We start from the raw sequence: 11,355 nt of genomic DNA on the forward strand, positions 1-11,355 counted from the left end.
ACTGTTCCTCACTATCTGCATTTTACTCTTTTTTTACATTACGTTAATGAGAAAACTAACACTCCTGCAGCTCTTTAGGTCGCTTCAAATAGATATATTATATATATAGAAGTCTCATTCGTAAGAATCGGATGGACCCTCACATCTTACACCAAGTTAACTAAACTTTTATTTTGCGCACAGCCCGTTAAACTTGTTTCTTGGAGAAGTGGTTTACCAACTTGGTAGCACTTAGATGTCCTATCCGCTGATTTTACTAATTAAAAATACAGATTGGGGGAGCTTTGATCGGATCTAGCCAAATTACCTTTGTTATGTTAACTGAAAGAGAGTTGGCCAAATGGAGTCAGAAATTTCCTCCAGACTAACCCACGAAATAATGTAGCCCAGCGCGTTTGCTGCGCCCTTTTCACATTACCGAATTGTATGGATTACGACAATATATTTTGCAAAGCAACGATTCGTCATATTCACATATCACCGTCATTCAAAAGACTGAGTATGTAACGTAGGAGGCCTATAATGAAAAGCGAATTCTAATGCAGGTTTTGTTTTACGTATAATGCACAGGAACTTGAAAAGGAAACCATAAATTATCTGAATGTAATCATTTCGGGTGTATTTACATTTTTTTGGAGGAGGGAGCTCTGTAATGCGCCGATCCTCGGGCTCCAGCGGGGAGAGGACATGGTGAGTCAATAGGAGCAGCTCGTTGCCGCTGTACATGGAGTAATTTGCAGGAAATTAGAGGGTGGTCCCCCTGCTAAAGTTTGCCTGGCATTGACAGGAGTCCACTGCTGTCTCTTACACCGTTTCATTTACATGCAAATGACTGCCGGCAGCTCCTCGCCAAATAACAGGGGTAACATCAGATACTGCAAGAGAGAGAGAGAGAGAGAGAGAGAGAGAGGGAGGGAGGGAGGGAGAGAGAGGGGGGAGAGAGAGAGGGGGAGAGAGAGAGAGAGGGGGTGGGGAGGGAGGGAGGGATAACATACAAAATCATGAGGAGTATAGGTAGGGTAAATGCAAGCAGGCTTTTCCCGCTGAGGTTGGATGGGACTAGAACTAGAGGTTCAGGGTAAAGGGTGAATTGTTTACGGGAACGTGAGGGCGAACTTCTTCACGCAGTGAGGCACGAGTTTCCAGCGCAAGTGGTGGATGCGAGGTTCCATTTAATCACTTAAGAGAAATTCGGATAGGTGTATGGTTGGGAGGGTTATGGAGGGCTATGATCCGGGTGCAGATATTAACATATTAACAGTTCGATAAGGACTAGATGGGCCGAAGGGCCTGCTTGTGTACGGCAGAATTCTCCGGCTGTATGAGAGAGAGAGAGCTTTGATGTGTTTCCGTCCCTCCCCACTCTTAAACACTCTCCGATCAGCGGTAATTACACTGCCACTGAACATTCAAACTTTAAAGATTAACTTCAACTTCTTGCAATCTGTGGAGAGAAGAGCTGCCCATTTGCACTGCTCGATTCCTTGTCAACTTTCATCTAACAGCCGGGACATCTATATGATGCCCTGTATTTTCCCATTTTTTCCACAATAACACAATTTGCCGGATGTATTAGGAGCTGTCCACACTAGCCGTAACATTTATTCAGATTTGTTACCGCTGATTGTTATGTGAATAACTTTAAGTACTTTAATCTTTCTTCTCCTTTCTGAAGTCTATTTTATATATAAGGCGTGTCGGTGCATCTCTCTAAACGAGCGTACCCTGAATACAGCAAGTGCTCATTTGTTGTCAGCATTTTAAATTAAAAATAATTTACAATCCACACATTCGATCTAAAAATTAAAACCCGTAAACATTTTATAAAGTCTGTATTGCGGAAAAGGTTTGCGCCAATAATTGAGCAATACTGGAATAATAGGAACCCATACGATATTAATCTTGAAAAACAAATGAAGTGTTCGTAATATGGACACGTTCGCTTGTGCATGAAATCCTCGTAGCGACTTGGAAACTTTGGTTTTAATACCCGTATATTCCATTGACTCTCTCTGCACGGTATAAAACCATTGCACGTCAAACATCCATCTTCCAAAGTACAATATCCCAGCATATGATAAACGTGTCCACTCTATACCGTCGGGAGAAAAGTTTGTCGAAAAGAAAATTTCCGGAACAACTTAATTTCAAATAAACCTGGGCATAAATCAGAATAAAGTCATTGCAGGGGATCAAAATGTGGTGGGCACTTATTGAAATCTAATAGCTCTTTTTCCAGTTTGTCATATTACGGAGAATGGCTGGTGTTTTTGATTTAATTCGGGGGTTGCTGTAACCCTACCCCGGGCACAACCCTTTAATGCCCTGGTAATTACCCCTCCCTCCACCCTGCCGAAAGTTACGTCTGATTATCTGGTCGATTATTTCACAGAACTTTTAATTTCTGCTTTCTAAAGGATCATTGCCCGCGGTAATTAGGAAGGTCCTGTCCTTGTATGGGGTGTCAAGGATTTGACAGAGGGAGAGAGAAGAAAATCCAGTTTTCGTGCCAGATTCCAAACGTACTTTTTGGCAGCTGATTCAACGCTTAGTAATCAAAATTATTGAGGAGAACAGTTTCTAAATGCAGGAAAGTTAGGCCCTATACATCTAAGCGTGACATTGTAATGCATCCGTTTAATCAGCATATTTACCATCACTTTTTAAATTAAAATTCAATATTCCATATAAACAAACGCTTTACCTTAAAAGCCCGAATGTCATCCATTAAATCGAAGCTAACACTTCCATTAGTGAGCCGGTATTTATTGTCAAAACCATCGTAATTTTAAATGGATTAACTTAATTTCCAGTAACTACTCTTTATTTAAAAAAAAGAGAAATCTCTATTCTAGCTCTTAGTCAGCGGGTGACGTGTTAAACAGAAGGAAAGGTGTTTAGGAGAAAATAGCTCTTTGTTTGACCCCCCCCCCATCTCAATTATTTAAGGAAAGCGCCTCCCCTCCCAAATAAGGCTATTTAGATGGTTTCCAGATGAGTGGAAGCGCGCTGCAAAAGACCTGACAGCCAAGTATATCACAGGCAACATCATCCGTCTCTCTCTGTGATGTAGATTAGAGGCTATTAGGGGCAAGGGATTAATTTGTAGCCAATTACAAAACGTTGCTGAATATGAATGCATAAATAACATGCAGTCTGGCATGTGTGTGGGGCAGAAATGTCTAGGGGGAGTCCTAGGGAGACAGTCAGGACCTTCTGAGGATCAGTAGCACTCTGTGCCTTCGCATTAACACCCTTGATCGACGCCAGGGGGTGAACCGGATTCAAAGATTTGGCTGGGTACATTGCAGAATTTTTTTTTTAAAAAAAGAAAAGACTATTAAACAGCTTTGCTGGGAAGTTATGAACGTGAACAGAGAAAGGGTTCAGCCAGCTGATATATCCTTACCATCAGCGGCGGTGGCAGATCCGATGTCTTGTACCATCCACACTGAAGCCATGGATGTGAGTGGGGAGCAAAGGCTCCCTGGTAATGATCTGGCTGCCTTCTCCTGCCCGGCCAACCGGGAGAGACAGGGGGATACACAGGGCATTGCTGCCCAAGAGGCAGCCGTCGTGGCCCCAGCTCCTACCAGTAACAACAGGACCACCTCTTTCTCTGTCTTGGACATTCTGGATCCCAACAAGTTTAACAGCAGCAAGAGGCGGCAGTGCAGCATTCTGTACAGAGCCGGCAGCGAGTACACAGTGGCAGCGGCGGGGGAAAGGGCTGCGAACGCTTTTTGTGAAATTGCAGATCGGAAAACGATAAATGATAGCGGGTTGGACACATGCAAGAAGGCAGCTGATATCATCAGTAAGTATCGGCGACCGCGCGCTTTCTTGAAAGCCCCGCGCCCACATGTCCTGGTGTAAGTTTGACGCGATGGTTAAAAATAAAGATGTTTGGGGTTAAACGCGATTAGGTAAATTAACACAGCGGAGTCGCGTGTGCTGATGATCCGCAAAGAACTATGCATGCAGACCTTTAATAGGCAAAGAGCCTAAAGCGAAGGTAAAGTTAAACAGTCACTAAAGCAGGGTTCCAACCAGGTTTGTTAACTACCCAAGTAAACGGAGAACCCCCTTTCGGAAAGATTTCAATGTTAATTTGTAAAGGTGTACGATTTCTCAATATTTTGTTTTGCAAGCCAATGTTGTTAATATATCAGCTTGGGACACTCTCCATATGATTAGATTTAATTACTTTTGCACAATTTGATGCTCCTTGTGTTCCATTTGGCTGGGCTCTTTTTTTAAAGAGGTCGCTTGTTAGAAATAAAAAAGGACTCGCTGCCGTTTAAAGGCGCTTTATCCAATCTTTCAAAGACATCTCTGGAGTTTATCCTTCATGCTTTGGGCGACAGATTCAATTTTCTCTCTCCCCTTCGGTTTTTAGGACGAATCAGACTAATTGTGACAAAACGCTGCTTATCTCTAGAAAAACAATTAAATTTCTTCGATTACATTTAAGGTAAAATGTGCTTAGGAGCGCTAAAGAGCTCTTATAATGGCGAAAATCGCCCCAGAGTGGCATGTTGGTCTGGAAGGATCGATATCCTATTATCGAATTCTGCATATCTCTTTCAAACAGCTTGCAAACACTCCTAAAACGTCTAAATTATAGGGTCAAAATTCGGATAATTACTCGATTAAAACGTATTACAGTTATTAGTGGCTGCCATTGATCGAGGATTGCTTTCGACCCGGACTCCAGATTGCAACCTGAACACGTCTTTCAAAAAAAAAAGCCCTAACTTTCTTCCTTCTAATCTGGTGACATTCGGAGACACAAAGGCAGGGCGGTCATCAAACAACACTTTCCCCCGAAACTCGGGAGCAGCAAACTATAAAAAAGCGAACTGCTGTCCAATTTGAGCCCAGTTATCTGAAGTCGCTCCTTATAGGACTCAGTGTGTCTGATCCGGTTAAAGTTTGAGGAAGTGCAGTTATTGTTTAGATCAAATGAAGCATGTTATACACAGACTAACCAGGCGAACGGCAAATTAAAATAAGAATGCATTAGAAGGTCAAATTGTTAATTGCGGCCGCTCCCAGGGGGCCATTTCTATAATTCACATAACACACTGCACGTCGTCTACATTTGGATGTTGATTAAATGGTGGGAGAGGAATAGAGAAACGCCTTACATCGCAGAGAACAAACCCTTCCTATGAACATATGCAATTTCTGTTGAAAGTGGTAAATGTTTTATAAGTGCGTTATTATTTTCCCTAGTACATCTAATGGGGCTTTAATATGATTACAATTAATTTAAGTGTCTTGCAATTAGTTTCCGTAATAGACGGACTCCCCTTACAGACAGCAGTCCAATTTAATTATCGCAGCTTTATATCGTTCAGAGATTTACCCCTACCTCGCCCGATCTGCCACTAACAGTTCTACTGTTTAGTAACTACATTTAAGTGACATTATAAAACTCGTGTTGACGAGTATTTCTCGCTGCAGTCCACAACATTCCTACTAAATAGTTCTAAATAATTACAATGTCAATAGCATTCAAACTATCCAACGCAAAAATAGATTATATCGTTAACAAAACAGAAAGTATACTAGAGTTATACTCGTGTAAATAATTCTTAGAAAGTCGATAACGCGCTTTATTCAAACCGACTAGAATGCCAAATGCTATTGGGATAGAAAGGTAATGGTTATTCAGCGCGTCTTCACGAATGACAGCAGGGATCGCTGAATTTATCACCTGTTTACCCCGAGTGTTAATTTCTCACCTCGTCACTTTCCTGGATAAATCGCGGAAGGAGATAAGCCCCACAAAGAAGTCTGCTCATATGAAGTAATTATATGTTTTCGCCCGGTATTCTGTCAGGATACCTGCGGTATTGTCCCTCTATGCCAACCGCAGACGGTCAATTGCAATACAGGAACATGAATCCTGGAACTTTTTTCCAGTAATTCTAAGGGAACAAATTTCCCTGTTATCGAGACCTGGCGATAACTTGTTTCAATTCAGCAGGAAAGTTGCCAGTGAGTTAATTACTTGGAAGTATCGACTTGAAGCACGGCGAACGAGACAAATATGACTCCTCAACAACTGTATTAATCTGGTTTTAAGATCTGAGTGCAGATTACAGATTGGAGAGTAATGATTAAATGAATTGCAAAATCAAGTGTAATATGTTTATAACTTTTACTTTTTAATAAACGTTGTCGTTTAGACGTGAATCTACGTGTGCATGAATCAGTATTGGAAAAACGAAAAGAACCAAAATGTGAGATATATATTTCTAATCATAGAGTCTTTGAAGACCTGTACAAAAATTGTTGGTATCTAATGATCTATTTTATCTATTTATTCCCGCATCTATCACCATTCCACAAAGAAGATGGAGATTTCCTTGACAGCTACAAAGGTGAGCGACGTGAGAAAGACTTCTGCCGGAGCTTAGAGCCAGAGCAGGACAGTAACGAGACGTCGCGACAGGAGGACGCCGAGGAGTTGAGTGAAGATAGCGGAGCCGGCAGGAGAGCGGGAGGAGGCACTCTGGCCTCTCCGGGAGAGAGGATGCCCGGGGTCGAGGGAGAACCGGACGAGGAGGAGGAAGAGGAGGAAGAGGAGGAGGAGGAAAGTGCGACAGGAGGCCGCGAAAGCCTGAGCCCACGCAGTCCTCAGGGCCAGCATCTGCAGCAGTGCCAGTCCCAGCCTCAGCAGCAGAGTCAGGCTCAGCAGCACAAGAGCAAACGGAAACGCAGCGGCTCGGACGCGAAGTCGGGCAAACCCCGGCGGGCCCGCACTGCCTTCACCTATGAGCAGTTGGTGGCGCTGGAGAACAAGTTCAAGTCAACCCGCTACCTGTCGGTGTGCGAGCGTCTGAACCTGGCGCTGTCCCTCAGTCTCACCGAGACCCAGGTCAAGATCTGGTTCCAGAACCGCAGGACCAAGTGGAAGAAGCAGAACCCCGGCGCGGACACTAGCGCTCCCACCGGGGGAGGAGGAGGTGCAGGGGGCGGAGGAGCAGGTGGCGGCGGTGCAGGGACAGGGGGAGGGTCGGGCTTGGGGGGACCGTCGGCGGGCCATCTGAGTGGCCTCAGCCCCATGAGTACTTCTTCCCCGGTGACCGGGCCACTTTCCATGCACTCGGCTTATTCAAACCCCGGCGGGCTAGTGTGCGCCGCGCAGCTGCCCTTCCTGCCCTCACCGGCAACCGTGCTCTCCCCTTTTATGCTCAGCTCGCAGACTTACGGGGCTCCGGCTTTCTACGCACCTCACTTACAATGAAAAGATCAAAGGTGAGGAAGTTGAGCGTTTGTGTGTGTGTGTGTGTGTGTGTGTGTGTGTGTGTGTGTGTGTGTGTGTGTGTATAGAGAGTGTGCGCGCCCGCGCGCACACGTCAAGAACGTAGACCCAATTTGCCTCCCAGAGCCACATAAAACAAACCAATCAAAAGGAAAAAAAATCTCCTCCCTCTTGGGGAAAAAAGAAACATATCACCAACAAGATGAAATTGAAAGCCCAAAACATCCAAACTGAGTACTTGTTAAGGTAGCAAGTCTGTATTTGGATCGTTCATCAATACAACTGAACTATTCACCCACGTACTGTTTATGTTGAGGCATTTAAAACATGTTGGAATTGCTTAGTATTTTATCCACATAATTTAATTTAAACTTACAAGAAGGAGCAGCTTTTGCACTTAATGAAAAATCACAAACGTTGGATTCCTCGTCCGTTATTGCACGCAGATATATATGTATATACCAACTTTTTAGCTTTTTTTATTTAACTGGGATTTTTTGTTTTGTATTGGGATATTAATCATGTAATCACGCCACAGAGTAATCGGCAGTCGAGACGTTCACAAATCCGTGTGCGTTGCTATTCATATCACTTTGCGGATTACCTACCTGTTCATCGTGCTCACAGAAACGCCGCAGAATTACAGATATTGTGATTTTGCATTTCTGTGGGAACAGCAAAACATCTGGTGTTTTCTTTCCGATAAAACTTCCTTCGCCGAAGGAAATTAGCAAATGCGCTTTCCAATTCACAAATACACCACATTCTGCTCCCACCCACCCCAACCCCAAAAGAGAACTTTATTCCGGGGTGGTTTTACGTTTTCAGACTGAGCGCGGTGCGAAGGAGGCGCGAAGTCCCAGTCAGCTGGATTTTCGTAGAGAGTCAGTGGAACTCGTGCAGCCCTCCACGAAAAAATAAGGAGAACTGTCTGTAATTGGATACTAGGTGCGACATTTATAAACATTGGGGTTTTCGGGATTGTGTTCGACCCAAGGATAACAGGAACTCTGTTAAGGATTTGTGGGAAGAGTCTCTGCGTGCATTTTATGTGTAGATTGTCTCCGCGTCTTCGGTTTCCGGTAAATTATAAAGTCAGTTGTTGAAATGAACATTTAGAGCTCCTGTGGGGTATTTTGACTATTCTCTTCCCCATATACCGATTTAAATTAAAATCCCGTATAACCGCAGCGAACGCCCATGTGCGAAGAAGGCAGCTTGACGTGTAATTCTGGGCAAGCCAAAAAGATTTTTTCCATTTCCTTCCTGATGATTTTATTCTGCATAGATCAGATTTCACAATAAAAAAAAGCCTGTAAAATAACGCCAGTTTCGCACGGCCTTCTCGGTTAATACGTGGAATTTATTTTTTAAAACGTATGTTAATTCAACAAAACGAAAATTACTGTTAATTTTCCCGATGGAAATTAAGGTGGACCTTGAAGCATTCGATTTTTGAGCCTCGCTTGTGTTTTCCCGGTAGACTGGAAATTTCCGTGTAACTGTTAGGCTGCAGCGAGCTCCTTTAGTCAACAGGGAAGAAAATCAATAGCGAAGATTTTCTACCTGGGTCTGCGGGCAGTCGGTCCTCCGCACTCTTCCTGCCATGATGTGGGCGTAAAGTCGACAAGCGTTCATTTGATTCCGTCCCAGAGAGTTTCAGAAGCTTTCGCTGGGTTGAGTGAGGTGTGGAGGAAGTCAGCAGGGAGGGAGAAACAAACTTTGCCTGGTCTAATTCGCGTTATTCCATCAAAAGGTGGCGCCCCTCGGAGCTATAAATTTAAGAAAAAAAACTTTGGACTGTGTTTTCAAAGGGCGCTGGGCATTTATCTTAAACTATTGCTTCATAAGCACACCTGTAACTTGAAAGAAACTTACTGACGGTTGGTTATCCAATGCTTATACAATTTTTTGATGTCTGTTTTAAATTGTTTCCGATTCTTAATGAACGGAACCCACTGGATACCCGAATACAAATTTCTATTGATTATCTTACTTTTATTATTTTATTATTGTAATCTTATGATTATCTGTCCTCTGTAAAATATATATTAGGAAACACCCAATTTGAGTCTCAGGGTACATAATTTACAAAGGCGGCAGTTCTCTAAATTGTTGGCAGAGAATGGTTTCTCTAATGAAATCATTATTATCCATTACTTGTGTTTTGTTTATAAAATGAAGCGGGCGCTTAGTTCATGGACCGAGGAACTAGAATGAAGAAAATCAACGAGTCCACAAAAGTCGTTTGGTCATGTTGTTCTTAAAAGACATTTAATGGAGAAGATTAACTAAACGCCCACAAAGCTTTTCGCCAGAAACCAATCTGAGATTTTTTAAAAATTTTCACTGTATATTTATGATGTTCTACAGTTGAATTTGTAATTGATGTAACTTATGAAAGAGCGGTCCTCCGACATTATATGGCCAATTAATGAACGAGCACTTTCGTAGTCGAAATACTTTAAATGAACAATCAATAAACTGAGTCTATGCTAATCGCCCCGTTTACTGTTGTATTTTTCTAGTGAACAGATACCATGTAATAAATATTTTTGATACATGAAATATCTATTTCAATATTCAATGAAAAAAATTAACATTCGTATTTAACGGTGCCGACTCTATCTTTTATTAAATGCTAAATTAATTATTTTGTAAATGTTAACGAGATTTCCCCCTTAATGTCCGCGCACTCGCCTCTGCGCGCTAACACTCTTTTCAGGTCGCTGGCTGTCTCCTCTCTTCGTCCCCGCTCTTTCTTAATCCTCTCGGTTTCATCGGGAAATAAAACTTTTTGCTTGAGTCTTTGAGATTGAATTGTGAATTCATTTCATTTTTGTCTCAGCTTCTTTTTGTCCGCCCGGAGCATTCTATCTCCAATGCCTTTCAAAGTTATAGAGAGTTCTGTGGGTAATTAGGATTGGGGAAAGTAGGAGACATTAGGAAGTTCAGTTTTATATTTAGTTTGTTACTTTTATAATAAATAACTCCCCTCCCATGTGCACTCCTTTCCGCTCATGATCCTATCTCATGTTTTCGTTTGTTTTATATAAACAGGTTGCTTCACCTTTTAAAACGGCTATCAATTTCCTCCACCCCTTCCTTGCTTTTTCTCCCCCTTTCCAATTAGCGTTTTATTCCCTCATCTGTCACGCTCTGCTGTTTATTTCTTCACGTTTAATGAGTTCTCATTTCGGCTTTTTTTAATTGTCGCTAAATCGTATCAAAAATACCACTGCAGTCTGCAGACAAGGATGAAGTTTTTGTAATAAGGGAAGTGAGGACATTCCCCACTCCTACAACACCTTGCTGATTGTGAAGTGTGAGTCTTCTTCCTCCTCCGCCGCCGCACCTGTGACTGCCGATCCACTCTGGCACTGGGTTAACAATCCATCCACGCTCTCACTCCTTTAATTACAGCATCTGCAGTCTTTTTAATCTCTCACCTTTTTATTTCCCCTGATTGTGCAGCTTTCTCTAAAACTAAGATCACCGCCTTCTCATCTCGTCTCTTGTGCATTCTAGTTTTTAATCTCTCCGCCAAGGACCTCATTTCCGGAATTCCTCCCCGCCAAAAAAAAGCAGTTTCTTAAGGCACTGATTAAAGCCCACTTATCTGACTATCCTCAAACCTACTTTCCAACGGCATCAAATGTTCCAAAATAATCCTGGGAAACGCAATGGGAAGCTCTTGCTGTGTTAAAGGCGCCATATCAATTCAAGTTGTAATTAATGTTGATACTGGAACTTAGAGCAACAAACAATCTGCCCGAGGAACTCCAGGGCGAGAGGCATCTGGCGGGGTGGGAATGAGGGGAAGGGATGCACTGTCGAGGTTTACGGCTCGAAACCCTACAACAGCAACCCGGAATGTCGACAATTCCTTTCCCTCCACAGATGCCGCTCGATTCGCTGAGTTCCTCCAGCAGGTAGTTTGTTGCTCCAGATTCCAGCATCTGCACCCTCTTGTTCCTCCAAGTTATAATTGATGAGCTCCTAAAACTCTTATCACTAGTAATCTTTCAGCGCATGAGATTTCCATTGTGTTTAGCGATGCTGCTATATCCCTTGTAAAC

The 11,355-nt window shown here is 42.9% G+C and overlaps 1 protein-coding gene across 1 annotated transcript; it reads left to right on the forward strand.

Annotated features, from left to right (window-relative positions):
• The first annotated feature begins 3,363 nt into the window (after positions 1-3,363).
• Positions 3,364-7,258, forward strand: nkx1.2lb (NK1 transcription factor related 2-like,b). The gene is made up of 2 exons (XM_063047334.1): positions 3,364-3,817; positions 6,198-7,258. The coding sequence occupies exons 1-2, from the start codon at positions 3,364-3,366 to the stop codon at positions 7,256-7,258; spliced, it is 1,515 nt and encodes a 504-aa protein (XP_062903404.1).
• The last annotated feature ends 4,097 nt before the right edge of the window (positions 7,259-11,355 follow it).

The sequence above is a fragment of the Mobula hypostoma genome, chromosome 4 (genome assembly GCF_963921235.1).
Source record: "Mobula hypostoma chromosome 4, sMobHyp1.1, whole genome shotgun sequence".
In the NCBI taxonomy this organism is placed as follows: domain Eukaryota; kingdom Metazoa; phylum Chordata; class Chondrichthyes; order Myliobatiformes; family Myliobatidae; genus Mobula; species Mobula hypostoma.

Bases quoted from the DNA above. Each gene is read 5' to 3' on its own strand.
- nkx1.2lb (XM_063047334.1), top strand. From the start codon at position 3,364: ATGAACGTGAACAGAGAAAGGGTTCAGCCAGCTGATATATCCTTACCA. The intron at 3,818-6,197 runs GTAAGTATCGGC...GTTGTCGTTTAG, and splicing joins GAAGGCAGCTGATATCATCA to ACGTGAATCTACGTGTGCAT.